Source organism: Amblyomma mixtum, chromosome 8 (genome assembly GCF_055824585.1).
Source record: "Amblyomma mixtum isolate Tamu chromosome 8, ASM5582458v1, whole genome shotgun sequence".
Taxonomy (NCBI): Eukaryota; Metazoa; Arthropoda; class Arachnida; order Ixodida; family Ixodidae; genus Amblyomma; species Amblyomma mixtum.
In genome coordinates this window covers 71,717,597-71,743,417 of record NC_143019.1, presented here as the reverse complement: position 1 = coordinate 71,743,417, position 25,821 = coordinate 71,717,597, and the positions used below count along the sequence as shown (strand labels likewise).

General features: G+C 46.7%; 1 protein-coding gene across 2 annotated transcripts in view; it reads left to right on the top strand.

Annotated features, from left to right (window-relative positions):
* The first annotated feature begins 750 nt into the window (after positions 1-750).
* Positions 751-25,821, top strand: part of LOC149332935 (BTB/POZ domain-containing protein 6-like) — a 32,067-nt gene continuing 6,996 nt past the window's right edge. Inside the window, exons 1-3 of one of the 2 annotated variants that reach the window (XM_089558482.1) lie at positions 752-931; positions 6,060-6,127; positions 22,849-22,997. In XM_089558482.1, the coding sequence (XP_089414608.1) occupies positions 22,908-22,997 (90 nt within the window). In that variant the 5' untranslated portion in view covers positions 752-931; positions 6,060-6,127; positions 22,849-22,907. Of the gene's footprint in view, positions 932-6,059; positions 6,128-22,848; positions 22,998-25,821 lie in introns of both variants that reach the window. The other variant, XM_089558481.1, reaches the window with a different exon arrangement.

Sequence of the window (25,821 nt, the reverse complement as noted above, 5' to 3'; positions counted from 1 at the left end):
GTCCCAAAGCGACTCAGGCTATGAGAGACGCCGTAGTGGAGGGCTCCGGAAATTTCGACCACCTGGGGTTCTTTGACGTGCACTGACATCGCACAGCACACGGGCCTCTAGAATTTCTCCTCCATCGAAATGCAACCGCCGTGGCGCGGGATCGAACCCGCGTCTTTCGGGTCAGCAGCCGAGCACCATAACCACTGAGCCACCGCGGTGGTCGCGAGAGTGTGTTGCATTTTAACACGAGGCGTGTTCGCCTCGTGTTAAACCTATATAAGACATCGCGTGCTAGTTGGTTCATCACAAGGCAGAACAGAGCAAGCTACACAGTGACAAGAGAGTAGACGAGACACACACAGCGCTGTGTGTGCCTCGTCTACTTCCTTGTCCCCGTGTAGCTTGCGCTGTTCTGCCTTTCTCGCGCAGTGGCCACCCAAGCTGATTTGTTCGCGTCGCCAGGGAAGTTGCGGATATTTATTTGATTCATCTTTATTTACTTAGCTTGGAACAAAGCCACAAACATCGCAAGATCTTCCTCGCTGTTTACCCATCGCTCTACAGAGCTGTACAGAGTTGTACAGAGAAAAGCTGTTAGAGAGTTGTCCTCCCAGTCTCCCTGTAAACGATATGCGCGGCGCGTCAAGCTGGTCGCGAAGCGCTGTTACGAAAGATACGAGAACGAAGTACTCTCTCGCAGATGGCGCGCGTGCATGTATCCGCGCGCGCCGCTATCTGCACCGCTCAGACCAGCGCCGAGGCAGGTTGCGTTGGTCGTCGCCTTTACGCCGGGGCGCGGTCAAGAGTCCGCGGCGTTAGCGCGTGCTTTGTGCGGCAGCGGAGGCGATATTCTCTCTCGTGTGTTGATACGTGGCGCTTGTGAGTTGCGGAATGTCGCCTAGGCCGTGCCAGTGCAGGAGGCGTCTCGGCACTACGTGCGGTGAGTGGTTTTATGCGTTAATTAAGCTCGGGTGCGCGAATTATACCCTCTCCACGTGTGTCTCTTTTTACAGCCGCCGTAACGAAAACTATGGTCGTTGTTATAGGAAACATAGTTTGAGCTAGTTGTTCGTTACGTGAAACAGCTGTTGAAGGGAGGAGTGGCGTCAAGAACGAAGACTAAGAATTTTTTTTTGTCGTTGTCGTTTGTTAAACTCATTCTACCACCACCATTCTGATTTGAAAGGTTATTCGATGTAATCGGTATTCATCGTAGTTACCAGAATGTACGATGCTTGTAACGCGATCGGGTACAGCTTTTGGTGAAGGTCTACCAAAAAAAAAAGAAAAAAGACTAAGTTATTCAATAACAGCTCTGCGAAAACAACCAGAGGGGTGACTGAACGCTCCCGCCATGTCACAAAACAAAAAAAAATAGGCCGACGATTACGTTATACTCGGTATTGCGAAATTTGAGCCCAGTTGTCGAGGTATTTGCGGATTCATTGGCGATCGCAGACGAAACATGTAGTGTCGAACTGCAGGGTCGCTAGGCTTCGGTTGACTGCTGAGTCTGCTCGGAACGGCTCGTCTAGCAGCAACCGTTGCAGACTGAGCGCGACACATCTCTCGCCCGCTCCCGCCGCACCCTTCTCCTCCTCTTTCCTCTCCGCCCTCCCGTCGCTATCGCCGTTTCGTAACGTCCTCAACCGGGCCGGCTACAACACCGACGGCGGAGCCGAGCGCGTTATATTTATGCGAATACGATGCACTTAGAACTGAGCATAGTCGAACCTCGTTATAACGAAACGACTTTTAACGAAATAATGGATATAACGAAGCAATGACGGTTCCCCTTGGAAGCTCTGTCAACGCGGGCTGTAACGAAGCTACGCTTACAACGAAGTAACCACCGGGCCCCTTTAACTTCGTTGTAACGACGTACAACTGTGTATCATGTTTTATAAGGCTTAAAAGCCACGGCATACATTGTTCGCGTTCAGTGTGAGTGCGGCTGTAGTGTAGAGTCGTCACCCAATGAAAAGCAGTAGCACAAGTCCATGGCCTTTGGTAAATCGCGCGCTTTGATGTCTATGCTGTGCATAGGCCAGGTGACGCTGTGCGGCGCAGAAACAGGTTTTTGTAACTCTCGCGACATACTGTGTAACACAATGGCGCCAAGTATACACCTGTCACCGCACGCTCTGAGTATCGCGTCTCGTTCGTTGACGGTGGAACATGACGACAGCGTGGCTTTCCTTGAACTTGGTCTCGTTCTTCAAGGATATTTCCTTGTATATGGTGCATACATAGCGTAGAGCCCCACAGAGAAGCCCGCAGCGACTGTCGGTTATATGTACGCGGCGATCTGCGAAGCCGCGTCTGTGTCAGCAGAAAAAAAAAATGCGCTGTACTGCGAGGCTTGCTTTCATTCATACAAACTTGTATTTCAAACCCCCTGAGGCGCGTCTTCTGTCAGCTTGCCAAGCGGAAACGATGAGACCGAGGCAGTCCCGCTCGGCAGCGAATCCGAAACTATAGCAGGTTTTTTTTTTTTTTTCCAGACGTTTGCGCGTGTCTCGGCTTGCGAGCAGAGCAGGAACGCGGGCGAGAATTTTTTTTTTTCGAGCATTCTAGCAATTGAGTATTTTCTACAGGGCTGGACGACTGATAAATCGCCCCTTCTCCGATTAAACGGCTAATGTATTTATCGCGGTTTCTTTCGAAGTCTACTGGTGACCTAATATTTTTTTTCTTATCTTCATAATCTAAGATACTTTCACGGCACAGGCAGCAAAATATATCGAAGTGGCCAGAAGCTCACTTGAATGTGATGAGTACGAAATTGTTCACTGCATACAATATACATCGATGTCAATATCAGCTTACGATATACAGTACAAACAAGGTGCCTAAAATGTATAAGCTGTGCTGCCAAACATTTCGCATAGTTAAAATAGCTTCTCTTAAAAGTTGCAATTGCATTTTGGCGATAAATTCGCTAGGTTGCGCGTACGCTTTTATTCTGCAACAAGCACTTCGCGGCTTTTGCCATTTTTACTTTTCGTGGCATACTGCCTTTCATTTTTCTCCGAGGCACAGGAGCTATAGTGGCTGGCTTTTCACGACGGCTACTGCAACAGGGAAGTTGGGCGCCGATTGCATCCTCCACACGAAACCTCCGCCGTGGCGGGAGCGGAGGCGTCCAGCTTAGTGGTTAAAACCCCATTCGCGTAGTCCATCCAACAGCGTGGTCTTGAGTCATGGGCAAAACGTAGACGCCAGCAGATTAAAAAAAAAAAAAACTTTCCACCGTACAACTCATTCATTGATAAGATGTAGTCTCCCTTATCTGAAATTCCCGCTGCCGATGCGTTTCTTATGTAGACCTGTGTAAGCAAGCCAAGCTGGCATGAACCCCGACAGCGTGCTTTGTCGCTGCCGGGAGGCCCGTCCGCGTGAAACCGCCAGGCAGACTACGGCATGTTTGCTGATCGGACGCGGGCGCGTTTTGAGAGTGAAAATCTTCCGTGGTGGTTGCGTGCTGTCATTTGTCAGTTTAGAGCATCTCTCGGTGTGCCTGCAAGCTTGGACTCCAAAGCAAACGAGTTAAAAATCGCACCAAATTTTGCACAAAATTATGCGTTTGCGCGGTGTCCCATGCATTACAGATCTTTATGTGCAATAGCTTCAGCTGATTCCGAAAGTAATATTGGTTTGGGTGAAACTTGCTGTATTTTTCTTCATTTTGGATTTGTCTGTTGCTGACGCAGCCTCTTTGGGAAAATAATCGAATTCAACAGAAAACCTAATGGGTATGAGGTGTATATGCAGACTTAGTGCGGTGAAGTTCCGCTACAGTAATTACGCATAGCTAACAAGTCTAAAGTCGTCTCTGCACCTTAAAGGCAATGCCCCGTATCTTTAAAGGTGTGTAAAGATGCATAAAGAGGACGTTTTTTTGTGGCAAGAATGGGCGCAAACGAAAACGCCCTTAGAGTGTTCATGTACAGCCTAACATCATAAGGGTGTTCACAAACACTCTTAAGGTGTTGGTGAACACCCTGAAAGGGTTCTGGCCCTCGGCAAGAGCGTTACACCTTTAAGGGTGTAAAAATTTTTACAGTGATACCCGCCAGTCTGCTGGACACCACACGCTGGTCTCTGGCCATATTCTTACACCGTGTCTGTGGCATACTGCTCAGGGTAGCAGTTTCCCGACCGGGGCAGATTCTCGCTGAAGTCGGGCGAGCCACGACTCCACAACGTTGTGTATTATGCTGTTTATTGGTGCAGTGTGCATAACATAAGCTCTCTCAGCATAGACTGTATAGGCTACTGGTCAGAGTAATTCGAGACGTTCCAGTGTCAGTGTATAATGTTTTGAAAGAGATGATCAAGGGACTCCCCCTTTAAAATACATCTCGTTGTTTTGATTCAAAATTAATATTTTTTACTTAAATAGTATGCAGGCCTCAAGAAAGCAAATTCGTTAGTTTGCGAACGCAAAACACCAGCAGTTATTTTTTTTTTACAAAGATGTTCAAAAATTGCATAGGAAATGTCAAAAAATGGTTAGAAATACAATAACGCTTAAGTACCAGAAGTTTTCATATAGACACCAGAGGGATCATGGAATGACTTTGTTTCGGAGATGGACATGACGCTAAAACTTTAGGGGAAGAAAAATGTTACTGATGGCAAAATCTCTCTGCATGAAAACTACAGAGGGCGTGCCGCCAAACTGACTTTTTTTTTTAAATAAACTCGAAAAAATAGACTAACGCACTCGAAAGCAGCAGGCTGGAGATCTGCCGCCAAAGCTCGGATGTCAACTAAACAAAAAAATCTGTAGTAATTGCAGTAACCAGGAAAAGACAACCATCGAACTATGTGTACGCAATCAATGGTATTTCGCTGGCCCTCGCTAACAAACACAAATATTTAGGTGTTACGCTAACTAACGATCTTAGATGAGGCGAACATATCCAAAACGTCACCTCAGCTGCATCACGGAAACTGTTTTTTCGCATAAGATGTCTTCGTTTTGCTCCAGCACAAACTAAGCTTCTAGCTTATAACGCATTTATTAAACCTGTACTAGAGTATGCTAACACAGTTTGGTTTCGTCAGTCTGCAACTAATACTTCACAACTTGAAAGAATACAGCGTAAAGCACTGAGGTTAATTCACAATAGGTACAAACAAACAGACTCGCCAACTAAACTAGCTGCAATCTCCGGGCTCGAAACACTATCAACAAGGGCAATGCGCTCGCGTCTAAAATTCCTCTATCAGCTGCTTCATAACATGTTCAAGGTTGATCCATCAAAGTATGGTTCACTGTCACAGAAACGAGCATTAAGAAACCAGCACGCGAATACACTAACTGAATATGTACAGTCTTTGTCACAAGTAACCAGGCTCCATTGTTGACTTCTCATTCGTATAACAGAACCCTCACGGCTTCCCTAAAAATCAAAAGTTTTTTGAAGGTGAGAACAGGGGTTCTTCTTAACATACAGAGATTTAGAATTTGAGGGCTGGCACAATAGCTTTAATGTACGACTGAGAAGAAAAAAACGTGCAGCCTGGTTACTTTTGACAAAGACTGTACATCACAGTGATACCTTTAAAAACTCTTTCTTCCCGCTAGTAAGAAAATGGAATAGCCTAGATGCATCCATTACTAACGCGGATTCACTTTCAGTTTTTTGCTCTGCACTAGAAAAACACTGACGATTTGGATTAGTTTTGTCGATATCTTGCAGTACGCAGTCTCTTGTGCCAATGTTTTCTTTTAAACTTGCCTTTCGTGAAAGTGCTTGTATAAATTTGTTAACTTCGTTTCTGTTTTCTGCACTGCATGACTTCCTCCTTGTTCCTTGTTGTTTTGAATTTCAAAAAGCTTCTTTGAGTAATCAGATTCGCTTTGTTAAATCTGATACATGTAATGCCCACCTGCAATGGTCTCAACTAGAGACTGGCAGTATTCCAAATAAATAAATAAAATGAATGTTCCACTACTAATTTGATTCCGACGGATTACGCCAGAAACTAAAAAAAACACAACCCCCCTGTACTTTCCTTGGTTTCAGTGACTTATGGCTCCCTTCAAATGTTTTCAGAAATGTCTTTCACTGCGTTCGACCGCTAGTAACGGATATGAAAAGGAGATAAGAGCGTTAAAAAAAACGTAAGTACGAATATTGACTGGTGTTGGCGCTCACGGTGTTTATTGTTGGCGAGAATAGCTTCAGAGTGGGTCAGCCGGAAATCCCTCCATCTGTGCCATCTAATGGAACAGAAAATTTTTCTCCTACCACTGTTCCGTTGTCCCTTAAAAACTTCAACAGTTTTTGGCAAAGCGCACCGCTCGTTTCGTGAATCCTCGGGGTAGATATTGCGGGAAATATTGTCCATTTGCACAGCCCCCGTCTCCTCTCAAGTTACCCAAAAGTGTGGCCACATTGAAAAACTATGGGGGCACTTTGGCAGCCTAAAGTGCGCTAGGCGAAAGCCTTTGTCGCGCTGCTTCGACTGCCAATGACTGCCTATGTTTGTTACGGCCCCACCGCTTGGGAGCCATCCTCCTCCACTAGCTGCAGCACACCGACTGGCGACGGAGCAGCGCTCGACGCTTCGCGCCGACAGCTCCACTTGTCGACGAAGATGACGTCAGCTTTTGGCAGCTGCGCTCGTCGATGAGTCATCCCAGGCGCTGCATGTAACGCCGTACGGACGGGCGGGCGAATGAGCCATTAAAGGCTTTCGCCTTAAAAGGAAATGAACATCACGATTGGGCCACACAGGTGACGTGGCAGCATGTGAGCAAAAACGGAAGTGGCATACTAAATTCTTTTTTGAAATTTTCGTTCCCTAAATTTTTACCGCGGCTGTACCGTCTTTACCAATATATAACCGGGCAGTCGTGACTGCAGCGGCGGGAGCGGGCTCTCAGCCGAGTGGCGGCGCTGCTACCTTCGGCGCTGGCCGCTGCTCCCCGGCTGCTAGTGATGATGATGATGATGATCATAAGTTTATTTTCTGCCAGATAAGGAAGCCCCCTACTCCCCGTCCCCGGCTCGCCATCGGCCATACCATGCTGAATACTCCTGTTCTCGTCCGGCTGCTAGTGTAAACATGGCTGACGCAAGACACTGCTGTCGCCTGCTTTATAAACATAAACCAAACTTCTGTCGCCCTCCTTCCTTGACTCAAAAGAAGTGAGCGGGCAGTATGTGCGGCGAGCAATTTCGATCTGTTGGAGTGCTGGCATATTTAGCGAGGACGCAGGCTTACGTCAGCCAGTTTACACTCGCAGCCGGGTAGCAATGGCCAGCGCCGATGATAGCAGCGCCATCTCTCGGCCGCCAGCCCGCTCCGACCGCCTGCGCGGCTGCTCTGTTACTTTTGGAAAAGGCGTCACGCCACACAGAGCGCTACGTGTGTGTACGTGTTTCTTCCGTATCCATTGTCATTCTGCGTTTCCTCATAGTTTGCATGGTTTGTCAGTTAGCTCTGACGAAATGCAGAACGTCTGGGAGAGAGCCGAAGTGAGCCGGTTGTCTTCATGTTGCCCAGCTGCAATGTGAGGGAATGCGTCTACCTAAAGGGTGAAGGCACGATTAGCCAGAAGCCCTCGGCCAACGCGCGGGAGAGCGGCGGCCGAAGTCGGTTGCGTAAGGCTACTGGCAGGGCGCGAGGTGGATATGTTTCGGCGCGTCTTCGGTGAGCGTGCGCAGGACAGAACGTCTGGTAGCGCGCCGTCTGTGTTTAAATTTACAAAGGAGAGCCCGCAGCAGCGCTACGGAACACGAAGATAAAGCTGGAAGCGTCACGTGACTTTTTCGAAACGTAGTACAAATAAATGTAAGGGAGAGCGTCGGCTACAGGTGACGGCTTGCGGTGGTTCCCGCAGCTGTTTCCGCTTCCCCCGTGAGGGAATTTCCTCCTCACCCAGCCAGGGTTGTCCTGACCAGCGCCATCTTGTGTCTAGGTGGCTTTGTCCTGACTACAGTGTTCTAGAAGAACACTAGAGCACGGTAGTCCTGACGCACGATGGTGAAGATGGTCGGCCGCGTCGAAACGGAGGGGATGGAACAGGTTTTCCACATCCTCCAGCCGCCTAACACGTTGGCGAGTCAACTGCGCAGTACGTGTCGTGGGACTGGCTCTTCCCTCTGGGAATAACGTTTATCAGACAGCGAAGTATCGAAGTATCTAGCATGTCACTTCGGCTATCTCGATTGCCAGGCCTACTACAGCGAGAGGGCTGGTCAACCACGTACTGCCCTGACGCGCGGACAAGTTTGATATTTGGTCAGATGTTGTGGGGTTCAAATCGGGGAGATAAACACGTTCTCCCCGTTTAAGCGCGGCTCACCCAGTTCAAAACCGCCCGAACCCCACCCCGTGGTCGCGTACGCTACCGAGCGCACGGCGACCACGGCGGGCCTTGCTCTGCGGGAACAAAGCAAAGACACACTGGCTAAATTCTCTGCTCTTCATTAAAGAGTCTCTCTCTCTCTCTCTCTCTCACACACACACACACACACACACACACACACACTGGCTGACACAAACAAGTGCCTGCAGTGTTTATAACAGCCAGACGCGTGTGATCGGAAGGCGCCATCACGAGAGAGACAAAGAGAGAAGCTTTATTTTCCATCAAATAGATGGGGGGGAGACTGGGCTAAAAGCTGCAGCCGCAGCTCGACTGGTCCTCGCCCCCCTTCATGAAAACGACAGGTTGCACTTGACAGCATACCTTATGCAAGAAAAACATTAGAAACACAAATTAGTTGGCATGGTAAGTGTACAGTCCTGACAGTAAAGGTACATGGAAATCAAACCTCATGCTCTGCGGTGGAACGCACATTTGCACAATCATAAAAAAAAGGAAGCACTATGAAATACATCTCAATTTGCAGCACAACTGCATTCGAACAGTGTCCGAAAGAGAAACGCATCACAAGTGAGATGACAGTGAGAAATGAGTTTATGAATTATACAAGACTAATGTTGGTCATGTACGGTTTATGTTTCATTGAAGAAAACTATTCGTGAGCTGCCTAGCATTCAGCTGTAAAACGTCGATGTTTTTAGACAAATCGAAGTTTAAGACCGAAGGAATACGGTGCTTTAGGGTTTGTGCAGCGTAATTTCTTCTGTAGGAATCAACTTTCCAGAATTCGCGTTTTCTTACCCTGATGGAACTTTAACATTTGATTCCCCCAAATTTGTGAGGATATTGCTGTTTTGCCTCCATTCTCTAATTCATGAAGGACATAGGTTGTAATTGTACATCTCGTCCACATGTAATAGTCGAGCTTTTGAAATAATGGCTGTACATTGGATTCATATGCAGAGAGTGTGATAATTATAACTGCCTTTCTCTGTAGTCTACCGAGTTTCTGTACACTGGTCACTGTGGTCGTGCCCCACACTAATATGCAATAATTTAGGTACGACAAAAAGAGAGAGTTGTATAAAAGCGTCATAATGTTCTTGGGTAGGTAATACTTGTTTCTGTAGATAATGTCAACTACTGATGCAAGTCTTGACGTTTTAAATTCATCTACGATATCTATCTTCGAACCATTTAGCGTAATTCAGAGCTCAGATGGGGCTAGTCTTCATTTCACACGAAAAACGATCGCCTTTGATTTAGAACTATTAATTTTAGACCATTCTGCTTTGCCCAGTCACCTACTTTAGATAACACGAAGTTTGCAGTGCTAAACAATTCTGTACAGTTATCAGAAACGCAAAAAACGCTAGTGTCGTCGGCATAGATAATGAACTGAGCCTGCGTGTCCACGTTTACTATAAGTATATATTAAATAAAAATGGTCTTAAAATACGTCCCTGTAGGACCCCCGATTGAGTACAAGTTAAACCTGAAAAATAACCGTTTAGCTCAACGTATTGCACGTGAAGTGAGAGGTGTGATTTAATTAGCTCTAATGTTAATCCGCGAACACCGTAATGTTTTAATTTTTCAAGAAGGAGATTTCGGTCGAGGTAATCAAATGCCTTTGTAAATCTAGAAATATCCCTAATACAAACCTTTTACTATCTATATTTGTTAAAATGTATTCCTTTTGGTCAAGCAAAGCTAGTTCTGCAGCTCGGAATTTCCGGAAACCATACTGGGCATCAGTTATAATGTGTGGGTTTCTACGTGGGCACAGGCCACCACCCACCGCGGGTTCGAGCTTCGCGCGAGCCAAGGGCCCCGATCAGCCGTCACCACACACACACTGGGACACCGATGCAGTGCACTCAACCTCCGCTGGGAGGAGAGCGATTCGCCGCAAAGAAATAGGCCTCCAAGTTCACAAAGGAGACGTTTATTCACGTCGTCCTTCAGCAGTACACACGCACTCAATCGTCACCCCGTCCCGTGGGCGCGCGAGGAGCAAGGCTCCGCTGCGCGCACGAAGCGACTCGAGTAATGCGCGCCGCTAGCACGCCGCTGCAGGAGAATGTCCCCGCGGCAGTGCTGTGATTTCTCTCTCGTGTCGACCGTTGGGCCGGTTGCGAGAGAGAGTGGGCAATCAACGCAAGGTACGCCTGTCGGAGGTCGCTGGACCCCGCTGGACAGGCTCGAGCCGCTGCAGGTCAGAGGACACGTGCGGGCGAGCTCGAGTAAGCACTGGTCCGAACGGCAAAGGCCGGCACGGACAAACAGTAACGTATGCACCTTACGCTGTCTCGGAGGGATCTCTCTCTCTGGGCCCCGCTCGGACGGTCGCGCGGTGCGCGGCCGCCCCAAAGCGGGTCCCGAATTCCCGCCAAAAGGCGCCAATGGCAAAGGCCCTTGGGGAGCCGGGGCGGAGCTGTGGCTAAATGACAGTGATTAGTCACCCAGCCGCCTCTCCACCGCCTGAGGCGGGAGCAAGGGAAAGAGGAGAAACAACGCGGGAGGCCGGCACAGCCGCGCAAAGGCAACGGCGGAAAGCCAGGATTCCCACAAATGTTTGTTTGTTTTTCAAAAAAAGGTTTCAAAGTGCACTAGCATAAGTTTTTCTAACCATTTGGAAAACACGGGAAGGATAGAAACTGGGCGATAGTTATTCAGATTGTTATGATCACCTTTCTTATGGATAGCTCTTACTTTTGCTATTTGCATGTCGTTAGGAAAGACTCAAGAGCTTATGCACAAACTAAAAATATATGCTAGGACAAGCGATATAACATCAAGGACATTTTTTGCAGGTTTGATTTGCACGTCCTGGACATCACGGCTGGTAGAATTTTTAGTTGCATAATCGTTAAGTACACCTCATTACTGGTCACAGGACTGAGGAAAATATTGTCAGAGATTTCTTTAATGAGGGACATTGCATGCTTAGGCAACACCGGTACAGGTAAATTTGTGAGGTGGTCATTGACAGCATCCGCCAAGGCAGGTCCAGATAGTAACTCGCCATTTATCGTAAGCTCACACACCGGGTCAGCAATAGATGAACGGCCGAGAACATGATTGAGTTTTCGCGAAGTAGACTTGCAATCATGCTTCACTGTGTTAGAAGAGTTTACAAAATAGTCACTCTTAGCTTTCCTTATTTCCTTGCTAAGACTATTTCTATATTGCTTAAATTCTTTCAGTTAAGCCATATCTCGGGTCTGAATAAACTTGTGGACCATGCCATTCTTAACTCGAATTTTACACAGTAGGTGGTCATTTATCCAAGGTTTCCTGATTTTCCTAGACACGCTAATAGTTGGGAGAGGAAAACGTTTTTCTGTAAAGCTCATTGAACCTATCAGTGAATAAGCAAAACGAGACATTAGGATCGTCTGATTCTTGACCGTCTGACCATTCCGCTCTCTTCAAATCATCCCGAAATTGGTCTAATTGGGATGGCAAAATTTGCTGGTAGGTAACTTTGCGATTTAATTTTTTCTTTTCCTAGAAGTTTTACGCATAGAAAAAAATAGGAAGGTGATCACTGAGATCGCATGAAGGGACACCTGATTTAATTTTATTGGCTGTGTTATTGGTTAAGAATAAGCAAGTTAGTGTTGACGAAGTGGACCTAATACGTGTTGCAAAGTATATGGTGTTTCTTATATTTTGCGTTTCGAGCAAGAGATTGAATTCTTTTATAGGACCTATAGTTGATTCAAGCATATTTATATTGAAGTCACCTCCGCAAACAAGACCATGATCACAGTCATTAACGTATGAGAAAACAGACTCGAAAAAAATGAAAGAAAGCTGACAGGTTTCCTTCAGGGGGGTGGTCTGTACACAGCAACAAGAACAGTCTTGTTGCTACGTAAACATAATGCTTCGAAATCTGTTGCTGATTTCGTGAATGCTGAAAGCAGTTTGTATTGTCCTTCTTTATCAGCATGGCAACACCGCCTCCTCTGTCGTAAGTGCGATTAAGATTAGAACCATAAGAACAACGTCGCTCGATCTCATTAATACTGCTTCTACTCGTAAGTCTCTCGATTTTTAAACAATAACGCGCGGCTGTCGCCTTAGGGTAGAGCATAGCAGTCGACGCTCGCACTGCGAAGAAGCATAGAGTTTTTTGCTGTCACCTAGAGGGAAAGCCGGCGGCGCTGCACTTCAGCCACCATGGACGCTCAAAGCATCATGGGGCGGTGAGCTACTTGTTGCGGCACAGTCGTAATTTTTCGGGAACACGGAGTGGCACTACTAACATGTTTCATTCCGAAAACGCTGTTCGTGTGCGCGCAGACGACTTTGGCGCGAACGCAGTGAGCAACACCCATAGTAGCGAAACCACAACAGCACACGACGCCAATAAAAGGTTTTTTCTTTTCTGGAATGTCATTAAAAAACCTTTTAAAGTGGTCAAACAGCATTTTTTCTGAAACCACATTTCATTTTAAAAGAACGCCTGTTAAGCAGGAAATATTAGTTTTTGTAGTGTTCAATACTTGGCCAATAGGAGAGCGAGTCGTCTCTTATTTTGGGCAAACTTTGCATTTACACGCTTTTCTGCTCGTTTATTGTAATTTATAGACAGGATATTGAATGTCAGGACATTCTTGATATCGAACAGCGTTTATTTTTGCATTCTTTTTTTTTTTGGCCAAAAGTTGTGGTTCTGCAGTCGGTAGCTCACCGCCCCATGATGCTTTGAGCGCCCATGATGGCTGAAGTGGTCTTGAGCGGGCTCCATGCAAACTTCCACCAAAGGGGCCCCAGCTTTCCCTCTAGGGTAATAGTAAGAAATTCTATGGCAGAGAAGACTTTGTTAGCTTGAGCGAGTATTCGGTGATTTCCCTGTTCATCGCCATTGTAAGGCGCGCAAACTGCGCACGATTGACGGTCGGGCAATACCATCAAAAACTAGGGAGGCTGTACGTATATCTCAATATATAGACGGGGCTCCTAACGTTAACACGGCTTCTTTTTAATGTTTCCGATCGATTTCGTTGTCACGTCGTAACACAGCGTTTGTGTGCGTCAAACTCTCCTCGCGTTCCAAGGATCCAAATAATCCGTTCGCTTTTCTGAATCGAAACTCAGCTTATAACGCAATTTTACTGTTTTACTGCCTTAAATACAGTAGGATGTTATTCCGCGTACGCCGTTATGTTTAGACAATGCTTTGTGTATACCAGCAACCGTGGATGCCATGCCTTCGTTCTTTACGCAAAAGCTAGCTTGCGAACTTTTATGAAGGACATTCAGCCACCGCTGCCGGGATCGAACCTGCGTCTTTCGGGGAATTTCGATGAAGGCGAAACTCCAAAAGGCCGGTGAATGGCTGCAGCCTTGCTGTTCTCGCGTATAGAAAACGTTCAGCGCCATCTATATGCTTAGTCTTGTCGAAACCATATTTCGGCCAGAGTAAAAGACAGGGGCACTTGGTGAGTTTAGCACAGATGCAGTGCAAAATAAAATGCATGTGTGTGATGCCAACCCCCCCCCCCCCCCCCCCATTCTTGAAAATGTGCAGATTTGGTGAAGTTCTGGCGCATGTGTTTTTTCAGCCAGGAACGTTTCACCTGACTTTGAGCCGCCGCGATGGCTCTAGTGGTTATGGCGCTCGCTGCTGACCCGAAATACGCGGGTTTGATCCCGGCCACAGCGGTCGAATTTAGATGGAAGCGAAATTCTAGAGGCCCGTGTGCTGTGCAATGTCAGTTCACGTTAAAGAACCCCAGGTGGTCGAAATTTCCGGAGCCCTTCACTACGGCGTCCCTCATAGCCTGAGTTGCTTCGGGACGTTAAACCCCAATAAACCAAACCAAACCATTCCATGCGCTATCTTATGACTCCTGTGGTAGACGAACTCTCAATATGGCGGCTCCAGTAAAAGGGAGTGCGGGGTTTCCCCCTTGCATGCCTGGCACGAAACTGCATTGCGTAAGTTCTCCATCGCTCAAAATAATTACACCGTATCTCCTCGCTGTTCAGATGAAATCAAATCGGGGTTTATTGAAACAAAAATGGAAGAGATATGAAGCACTGCAGACCACGTTTCGTTCTGCCCCGCATTTGTCCGCGATGGCCGGTTTCCTGCTCTCATGTGCAGCTACGACATAAGGCGCACGGTTATGGCTGATATCATCTTATCCGCATGCTGGACGAGAGCTGGAGAGCAGAATAACCAAGCCTTATCAGTGTGACCTCGGAGGGCATTCACGGCGAGTGTTCTCGTGAATCGAAGGGGCAGCTTCGGTGGGAGCCGGTATCGAGGGATTGAAACTGTCGTTAGACCTATTGCTTTCCTTTCCTTTATTTCTTTTTTTCTTTTTAGTAACCTCGAGGGGGAGCGCTTCGGAGTCGCGTATACTGAAATGTTTAGACATGTCGAAGATATACGCTAGCCCTTGCCTAGCTGTGACACCCGCGACTACCCTATTCTAGCAAACTTCATAGTAATGTCGAACCCGCTTGTCACGAGCCCGACCGTCACGCGCCATTTGTTCGTTACATCACAATGTTCGCAATAAGAGGACAAAACATAAGAGATCGGACTTATTCGCAGGACGGAGTTTCGCGGTGTGCTTTTTGCGGTTGTCACCATCGGCCTGTCGAAGTTCTGGCACTAATTGGCGTTTTTTCGCGTCGTTGCCCGTCTCAGCCCAAGCTGGAAGTAATTATGCAAAAAAGAGCGCGAACAAACGGGGGCGAAAGTAAGAATACACTTTAGTTGTTTGAACTTTAGTTGAGAGTCAGCGCTTGATCCTGTGTATTCTTGCTTCCGTCCCCGTTTGTTCGCGCTGTTTTTTGCATAATGTATCACCAACTCGCCCGCTTAGCTATCCTATAGGAAGTAACACGAGCAGCGCGAGTCCTGAGATCAACATGCCGAACATCATTCCTAGACACGCGTTTAGGCCTAGCGCGTGTCAAAGTTGGCTTTTAATTGTGGTGCATATGTCTACCAGCTCTGAAATTAGTACCCGCAGATATGGTTTTTTTCTATACGACGCTTTCTTCCCGTCAGGGTACGGTCTTTGCTGAGCAGTGGTTGGTTATTGTTATTGGGGTTTAACGTCCCAAAGCAACTCAGGCTATGAGAAACGCCGTAGTGAAGGGCTCCGGAAATTTCGACCACCTATAGGGTTCTTTAACGTGCACTGACATCGCACAGTACACGGGCCTCTAGAATTTCGCCTTCATCGAAATTCGACCGCTGCGGCCGGGATCGAACCCGCGTCTTTCGGGTCAGCAGCCGAGCGCCGTAACCACTGAGATACCGCTGCGGGCCTTTGCTGAGCAGTGAACGGCGGCAGCCTTGCTGTTCTCGCGCACAGAAAACATTCAGCGCCATCTATATGCTTAGTCGTGTCGAAACCATATTTTGGCCAGAATATAAGACAGAGGCACTTGGTGAGTTCAGCACAGATGCAGTGCAAAATAAAGTGCATGTGTGTGATGCCCCCCCCCCCCCCCCCCCCCATATAAAATGAGCAGATTTGGTGAAGTTCTGGCGCGCGTGTTTTTTCAGCCAGCAACGTGTCACCTGGCTTTGAGCCGCCGCGATGGCTCTAGTGGTTATGGCGCTCGGCTGCTGACCCGAAGGACGCGGGTTCGATCCCGGCCGCGGCGGTCGAATTTCGATGGAGGCGAAATTCTAGAGGCCCGTGTACTATGCCATGTTGGTGCACGTTAAAGAACCGCAGGTGGTCGAAATTTCCGGAGCCCTTCACTACGGCGTCCCTCATATTCTAATTCACTTTGGGACGTTAAACCCCGATAAAACGAAGCCGAAACCAATCATCTGGCTTTTAAGGAGTAGTTATTTATGCGTACTGCCCACGGCCCAAGTGATAACTGCCGCGACCGAAGAACATGCTCGAGTGTTGAGTAAGATCGCATCCCTTTCCAGATCGTCGTTGGGTTCAGCGGCGATAAGGTACCCTTGTTTATCGCCCGCCATAAAAAGATCCTTGGAGCCCTGTGTCCGAATGGTGCAACGGTTCCCAACCGGAGCTTTATGGATGCCGAACGTGTCACCCCGTCAGGAAGTGGCCACAAGTCGGAAGGAAGCACTGCTTTCCGGTTGTCCTATACCAGGACAAAGGCACTGTGACAACCTATAAGCAACGTCTCTGCCACCGACACCCTGGCTCGTTTGCGTCGCCTCGCGACCGTTGGCGGCATATACCAGGTGTCCCAGCTAAATGTAAACCAAGCTTTTAAAAAACACGGGGTGTCCTAGCCGTCTGAAACCAAATGAGGATTCTTTACAGTCACGTGACCTAGTCTGCAGTATTTTTTCGTTCTTCAAGGTTAAGTGATTAGTTAAACTTAATTTAGCTAACTTTTTAATTATTGACTTGATGAACAAGTTGTCAATGGAAAAATTGTAGATCGCTTTGTAAAATAGCTGACTGAAACATTTGCAGCAACGTTCTATTTACGTAAAGTAGCTTTTTTACCGGCCTTTAACCGTAATTCGGACAATAAAAAAGAGCTTCTACGAGACAACTGTGCCACGTCAATGCCCCGAGATCCTATTTTCCTGAAGTCCTCTCCTCGATGAGGCTTTGGGTGCACATTGAGGCAGAGATGCGAGCAAGCAGCTGGTCACGTGGTAACTTTCGTTTAAGGCCGATAAATGAAGCTATACGTAAATCGTACCGTGATGGAAACAGCACTACTAGCGGTTTTTCGAGGCGATCTAAAACATATTAATTGACACTTTTTTCCTGAAGCCAATCATTAAAAAGTTAGCTAATTAACCTTAACTAATTATGTAACTTTGAAGAATGCAAAAAATACTCGAGACTAGGCCATGCGACTCTGAACAACCTTTAGTTGGTTTCACTGGACTAAGACACTTCGTTTTTTTTCTTGAAAGGTTGGTTACATTTAGCTGGGACGTACACCCCGGTATACAAACAACTCACAAGCGTTTACTACGTGGAAAATTGTGTCCGTTTATATGGGGGGTGAGGGGGTGGGGGTCGAGGTTGTGGCGTGGACGTTGTGGGAGTGGGCTTTTTTTTTTGCTTGGAAGTTTGGAGTAACAGTTCGAATATTTACTCCCGACACTCAATTCAAACACGTGACGTTGACGACTCAGCGACCTCCGGTTTGAAGTGGACGCCGATGAGACCTAGCCTCAGAGATCCGTCTGCAAAAAGGCACTTGATGTCTTACGATTCTGCTTTCGAAAACGGCCGGTCGCGATAATAGCTGTATTTTATTTTTCGGCCTTTTACATGGCTGAAAATTGTACGTTTTCTGTTCATTTGGAGTGTTTGCAATTAGAGGGCGAGGATTAGTCGGTATACAGGTTGAGTTCAGTTTGTGCACCTTTAATTCTTCCTTCCCTGCAATGGAAGAACGAAGCGGAATTCAAATAATCAGTTCCCCGGTGTAGAGCAGTAAACGCACCAACGGTCCCCGACCGGAGTTTTACTCATGCCGAACATCACTTCCCTTCAGGCAGTCGCCACGAGTCGGAAGGGAACGCTTCTTTTTTGTTAGCCAGTACGAACGCTCCCTGCCGACTGATAAACGGAGTCTGCAACCGACATATTCGTTTGCGTCGACGGGCGACCGTTGCCGACTTATCTGAACCGAACAATGAACGAAGGAGCCCTTACTGTACGGCTGCAAGATAGAGAATGTGTGTGTGTGCGTGTGTGTGTGTGTGCATGTGCGTGCGTGCGTGTGAATGTGTGTGGGTGGATGCGTGTGTGAGTGCGTGTGCGTGCGCGCGCGCTCTCTTGCGAGGGGGCGGGAGCGGGAACTTCCCGACGTTGACGTAACCGTATTAGATACGACAGCCCTATACATAGCTTGCACCGACGTCACATCCGGTGGCCGTCGGCTGCTAGTCGGCCATGCTGCCGAACCACTGCCAGGCCGCCTCTAGCTTTCCGCTGCCTGTGTTAGCTCGCAACGTGTCGGTTCTCGTCCATCCGTAGATTCGGTATGGTTTTGTGTGCCACCCTTGGCTGCTATGACTGTAGCGGCAGCTCGAGGCGAAACAAGAAGCCGATTAACACGAACTTCATCTGCATTCGCAAGATAATCGCAGGCATGCAAGTGCGAGCGCTCCATGACACAGTAGGAATCTGCGCGAGCTGTGGCTGGCTCGCATTAAGCGCGATGATTTGGGCCCCGACAACCCAAATTTAATTGTGTTCGGAGTGCACTTTGTGACAGGTAAGAGGCTTGTGTCGTCAACTTAATGTTTACGATGTAACGAACCACGACGGGCGCGCCTGATACCGCCTAGGCCGATCGCTGCCGTAGCGCCAACGACGACGAAGCGTCGCTGAAAGACGAAGTGCCGCCGCTCTGCACGAGATCGCTTGGGTTGGACTGGCCGTCTTCTGCGCTGCTCGCCGTTTTGTGTCGCCCGCTGTGAACACCACGCCTTGCACCATTTCTGCAGAAACCCCCTTTCAACGAAAACGTGGGAAGCAGTGGCTACACTCTTGAATGTTGCTGTTTTGATTGACGCCATCTAATTTGTCTGAAAACACAAACCCAGACTGGGTCCCGTGTCGCTGCATTCTAGCTACAGGATCGCTGCGACCGCAGCGAGCGATGACGGCAGAGAAAGCGGCGTGCCGAGGCCGAGCTTTTCGTCTCGTTGCTTGCGCATCGCAGACAGGCTTCTCACCCACCTGCTGTAGAAATCATTGTGTGGTCCCATTGATTCGAAGGCTTTCATTTTTTCCAACTTCACAAAGCTGGAAGGAGTGCACGATATCCCCCGTGGGCCACTTCGAGGAACACATCAACGCCCATCGTCGCGTCGACTCCCGGTCGCAGCGTGTACGGATCTGTATCGTCGCTAATTTTCACTTCGTCTGCGTAGCTACACGCGCCGATCGAATAAATTCAGACCAGTAGCCTTCACTGAATGGTTCATTCCTCTGTGGAGTAGGCATCGCATTCGAAAGGTAAGAAAATAATCCAAAGCGTCCGAGGAGTGGTCCGGCATCGCAGGGCGGACGGGCGGGGACGGCCGAATGGTTCGGCAGCATGGCCGCAAGCGCTTGATGTGGGCGGAAGTGACGGCACGTGCAACCTATGTATTGAACGTGGCCTTTAACGAAGGGTACATCTAGGAATGGTTTGTATAGTTTTATTGGTTTTAACATCCCAAAGCGACTAAGGCTATGAGGGATGCCGTAGTGAAGGGCTCCGGAAATTGCAACCACTTGGGGTTCTTTAAAGGGACAGTGAGGAGAGCACTATCAATATTTTTTATAGCAAAATCTGATAGTTCGGCATTTCATGGCTTGGTTGCCACTTGGCCGGCAGCGAAAGATGCATTTATTACTAAGAAATTTGGATTCTAAGTTGAGAAAGTTTTTCCCGCCGCTCTGATTCAAACTTGAGATTCTCTTATGACGACACAGGACTAAGTGACGTGAAACATGACATGCACATGACGTAACGCAGACTCCGTGATTTCTGTCGGCCAGCAGAGCGGCCTAGCAGCAGCCGAAAAGAAAGCTACCGCCGTCCGCACGTTGAAGGCATCTATCGGCTATTGCGGCCGTCGCTACAGTCGCTTCGCTTACGTTTGAACCGGCGTTTTGCCAGCGTTACGATGGATCCCGTTCTCGAAGTCGTCAACGAAGTTCTTGCAAATAGACACCATTAGCATACCGTGTACCTTGTTACCGCTAGCGGAATACCGGGAGCCCGCCCACACCGGTGAGCAGGCGCTGATTGGTCCCGTTGCTGCAGGCGCGCGCGTAGCTGCCGAGTACGTGGTGCCATCTGGCGACGACAAGGAGATTTGTTCATGCGATAGGCTGCACCTCAGTGATTTGTGCTTTCTCGTGCCCCAGTGTTGCTAGAACCAAGACTGTTTTGTCCTATGACGTCATCACGCTTGTACTTGCGAGTTTGGCCTGTGGCGGCGATACCTGTACTTTGGTTCTTGCTCTTTTCTACGTTACAAGAGCTTTGTTGTCACTATGAGTGGCGTTTTTGTAATCAGGAGCTGGTATTCTGTCGATACAAGCCAACTTCAATTTCTCCTCAGTGTCCCTTTAACGTACACTCACATCGCACATTACACTGGCCTCTAGAATTTTGCCTCCATCGAAATTCGACCACAGCGGCCGAGATCGAACCCGCGTATTTCGGGTCAGCAGCCGAGCACCATAACAAATGAGCCACCACGTCGGCACCATGAAGGATTGTAGGACGTATAGGGAGAGAGGGCTATTTAGAGACTATTTAAACCCATCTGCAGTGCGCTTTTCGTATAATTGAAAATATTCTATGATGTTTCTTGAGAGTGTATTTTGTTATGTTTCATTACTTTATGGCCCGTGCGGGACCAAGGTATACTTATTAATCGCTTGGCTTTTACCATCCAGCTATTAGAGAGTTATAGCTCATAGTTAGTGCGTTTACGTTACCGGACGGCGGTTTCAACTTAGCGTTTATGCCATATCAAGTTGCCATATATATGCCAAAGACCTAACCGGTGGTCGATATCATTTTGAGCGCCCCACTGTGGCGTAGCTCGATGTGCACAATGCTGCTTCATCATCTGCTTAAGCACGCAGAAAAAGTTGAGGGTGTGGTCACGTAATGTGACACAAATTTCAGCGTCAGGGATAATATTGCGTTAAACTCCAATCAGAATTTAAATCATTCATGAAATAGTACCCCTAATCAATATTTTTCATCACTTGCTATACATTTCACGCTGCATTCTTATAATTTTTCTTTTTGAAGAAATCACTTGTTTCTTTATATTCATGTTATATATATTTTTGTTTTCATCGTATATTGTACCCATTATCATCTGTCACCCTGTGAAAGTGCTCCAGAAAGTGTGTTCCTTCCACTGCTATTGCTTGTCGGGGGTCGAGGGCTCCTCAAGATGCTTTCATGAAGCTTTTACCTCGGCTTTGTCCACCTATGGGAACGGGAATGAATGAATGAATGAATGAATGAATGAATGAATGAATGAATGAATGAATGAATGAATGAATGAATGAATGAATGAATGAATGAATGAATGAATGACGTCGTGGTAATGCATAAGGAGCTTTAATAAGGACTCAGGTAACTCCGAGATCTCGCGATTGTCTTCCGCGTGAAATGAAACCACCACGTATCAAGGTCGCATGACTGCGTGTCACCAGTCACTCAGTGACCCGTGAGTCATACGCGACCTATTCATCGCCATCCTCATAATCCTTCCTCCAAATATACTTCAGGACAAAAACGACCCCTCAATGACTTGCAATTAACCCTGACCTCTCCAGTTCTTCACAGGCCACTAACGTTCAATAAATACTGTCAGAGGCTCATGAGACCCGTTTAATTGGTCGCATAACCCTTTGACTAGGCACGTTACAGGGGGTCGCGTGACCGATTAAGTCTCGTCTGACCGAGAACACTTAGTCGCTTGAATCTTTCTTTCTATTTATTTCTCTTTATTTGTTCATTTCCGTTACAGAAAGCCGGAGCGAAAGCTAAAGGCTGCAGTGCCTGACAAAGGCTTTCGCTCCGGATGACGTTTAGCGAGCAGGTAAAGAGCATACAATCTTTGGTCACATATAGTAGTAGTAAAACACCTTTATTCGACCAAAATTTATAAGCCGAGCATGTCGACCGCCTGGGCGGTCACATATAGATTTGCGCCATGCATGAACACATAAATACTTACAAAATAGGCCAACATAGAATTGCTGATTGCTTTGCAATAATAAAACATCTGACCATAATATATTAAAAGATTTATATATGGGAAATATGCCAGGAAGGATTCGCCGTCCTCAATAATGTTACAAAATAGAATACAGACACTCGAAATACGCAGAAAAATTAATCGTCTTGTACTACTACATAACATTCTTTCTGGAAAAAATAATATGAAGCTACCAGCTTCCGTATGTCGGCCTTTTACGAGGAGAACACGACACAGTCATGAGTATTTGCTTGCACCGATCTTCGCGAAAACAAACGCTTATAAGTACAGTTTTTTCCCTCGAACGGTGAACGATTGGAATTCACTTCCCATTAGTGTATTTCAGTCTAACGATTTCATGGCTGCATTGCAAAATCATTTTTGTGCAAGTTAGCGATGTTGACGTTCTCATTTGTGCTTCTTTTTGTGCATTATGTTCATTTCATGTTGCATTGTATACGCTTTTCTGTGCTTTCCTGTTTGTGATATGCCCCTCCTGCTTGGGCCAAAGTATTGGCCTGCAGTATTACTAAATAAATAATAAATAAAAAAGCAAAACATGTTATAGGAACCATTACTAAAGAAAATCAGCTATACTAAAAACAAACATACATTTTCAGGTACAACAAAACAAAAGAAACAGCACAAAATTACACAAATACAAAGTCATGCTTGAGAAACCATGTCGTGCTATGTCCGGAAGGTCTGGCTCTAGCAGACGACGCTGTACATAAAACTAAAGATGAGAGACGTTGATCAGCAACCACTGCTTTACCCTCAGGGTGCCGTTCGGCGTCCATACGAAGACACCTAGAGAGAGTGGCGCCCTCTGTCCCGCGGATGCCGCCACTTCCGTTGTTCAGCGTGCCACCGTCGCCGCCGGAGCCACCGACGGCACCCAGCGACAGTGTGGATGTGCCTTCCGGAAAAGTAAGTGCGTAGTTGAGCCTCCGCTTGTGCAGGCAACCATGTGCATCTGGCAACATGGAGACCGTTTCAAAAAAATTACAGGATTGCACTTACCGTAATTACTCGCATATAGGTCGACCTTTTTTTTTCAGAAATGTTGCCCATAATTAGTTATCCACCTATATTCGTGACCAAAGAACCCCGAAAGAGAGCAAAAGTAGCGAGCTAACGGAGTTCTGTTGTCACGCCAGCCGTTTCAAGCAGCGCCGGCTACACTGGTACTATACTTTGTATGGTCGCAGTAAATACGCATAAAAATAAAGCAAAAAATAGTGTTCGCAAGTCTAATAAAAACGTTCGGAACTACCGCATAAACGCGTGTAAGGGCCCGCGCCTGTGTATGGCCCGGTCCCCGTTTTCCTGAAGAAAATGCTTTAAAAAATAAATCCTTGTAAGCGCCGCACCCGAACTTTCCATGACCTAAATGCACGCGCCGTGTCCTCTGTGATCAGCTCCGGCTGCGTGCAACGGCGCGCTTGATCGCGGAGGCCACGTAGGCGCGCAGGAGCTTCCAAGTGCCGTCCATGGATGGCGCCCGAAGTCGCAGTCTTCCTCATCATCATCATTCGGGTGCACACAGCGAATTGCTGTGTGCACCCGCATTGCTCTTTCGCTAATTTCTGTGGTCTTATCGTGGTAGACAGCTTAGAAAGCAGTTGGCGTTTAAATAGACATCAAAGCAAGTGTATTATATATAGAGGGGTCATGATCAAAACAAAAGCTCCGGCATGCATGTCGAAGCCATAGTCGCGCATAACACATACTAAAAATGAAAAATTTGCGTCAGTTAAAATCTAAAAAAAGTGCTTGTTCAATGGGTCGACTTATATTCGATTAATTTTTTTATTTCTCGGCGAGCTCAATTTATAGGGGTCGACCTATATGTGAGTAAATACGGTAAGCACGACTGCGTTTAGTCTGGTTAAGCGCGAGAAGGCGGAAGCCTTTCCCTGCCCTCTATTTCTCCCTCCGGTTTTTTTTTCTTTTCTGGTCATTATTTTTGTTTCTATTTGTTTTGGTATTGTTATCTTTCTTATTTTTGTTGCTTTATTATTTTCAAAATTTTGTTTTTTGTTTTTGTTCTTGTTTTGTTTCTATTTATATCTTTATTTGAGTTTTTTTACCAAGGACACTGTAGCCAGTTTAGCCAATGTATAGATTGTTATGTGGCTAGTGTTAGATTAGCTATGGATCTGTCTCGTCGGACGATCGCCACTGATGAGCCAATAAATCTTTCGCATTAAAACAGATGGATGGGCGCCGCCATATTGTGCTCGTATTCCAGGAAATAATTGGAAGATTAAAGAAGTATAGACACCTAACTTCTGCGTGCGTGTTTTCTTCTTTCTGATGATGCAAAAAGCATCACGGTTTACCACGTAGTATTCTCCTACGAGCGCTAAGTAATCTATAATCAAATTTATTTCTCGTGCTGTTTCGCCTTTGGTGTCAACAGCCGAACGGTGACCGTGATGTCAGAGCGGGGTAATAGATCACGCAAGGCATGAAAAAAACTCCAATATAATCGCTGCTTCTTCATTCGTTGTCATTCCCGCTCTTGAGAGAGACTGGCTTCTGCGCTCTGGGGAATTAAAACGATGAAGCAGCGATTATATAGCAGTGTTTCCATGCCTATCAAGACGTATAACGGCACTTTGACGTCACAGCCATTTTTCGGTTGTTGAAACCGAAACCGAAACAGCGTGACAGAAAATTTCAGTGACTATTTATTTAGTGGCCGTAGGTGAATACCACATGGTGATTCACGCATATAGTGTCCTCTGCATGATGGTAGAGAAAAAAAAATATGCCACCAAAGTTAGGTGTCTATAAAGAAAATAGTCGGATACAACTTAAGTCTGCAGTGAAGCTCCACCCACATTCAGCCTCCGCCCACAGAATTCCTCCTCGAGGAAAAAGTAGTCCGCTGCTGAAACGTTTCTTGTTATCTAAACAAGAAGCTTATCACAAGAAAAAGATTATGAGCTCTAGAATTTCAGTACGGGAATTGTTTTATACTGTCAAACATTAAAAAGATGATTTCGATTACAGTTGCGATTGGCCAGCGGAGTAATGCAGGACGCCGCGGACCGAGGCCCAGTGTTAGCAACTGCTGCTTTTTTTAAGTTGTATCCTACTATATACTCCTTTAAGCTCCTCCACGCTCTCCCCACAGCCCAAAAACCGGTTGCTCCGAGGTTGATACAAAGGTCTCAAAATAAAACTAGGTTTGTTTTTCGTCTTGGCAACCCGAGTGGGATGACGTTATTCCTGCGGCCAGCACGGTACTAGGTCATGGTGCACTAGACGATACAAGTGTACACCTGCAGCACCGAACGTTCAAATAGTCTTATAAAATTAACAGAGAACGTTAGATGCTGTATCATAAACAGAATTAAATATTCTGAGTGAACATGGGCTAGTGCTGAGTTCTCAGTCTTATTATGATGTTAAAAATTAAATAATTTTAAGTGCTGTATCATAAACAAGAGTCTTGCGTTCAAATTAAATATTGCTCTAATGCTGTGTTCTATGTGTTTTTATAACGTTTAAGTCATAACTGTAAAGCAACACTGCAAAAATGTTTCAAGCATCATGTGTCCCATATCTATTAGCACCGTTCTTAAAGATGTTCTTCAAAGAGCAGTACTTTCCAAAGATTCTTCTAGATTTTTCGTGCTGCAGGTCACATGCAAAGCCGTATTGTTATATCGTTAGAAACTTTAGCTTGTCATCTACTCACCGCTAACGCTTATAGGACACCTTCATTAATGGCTATATAAGC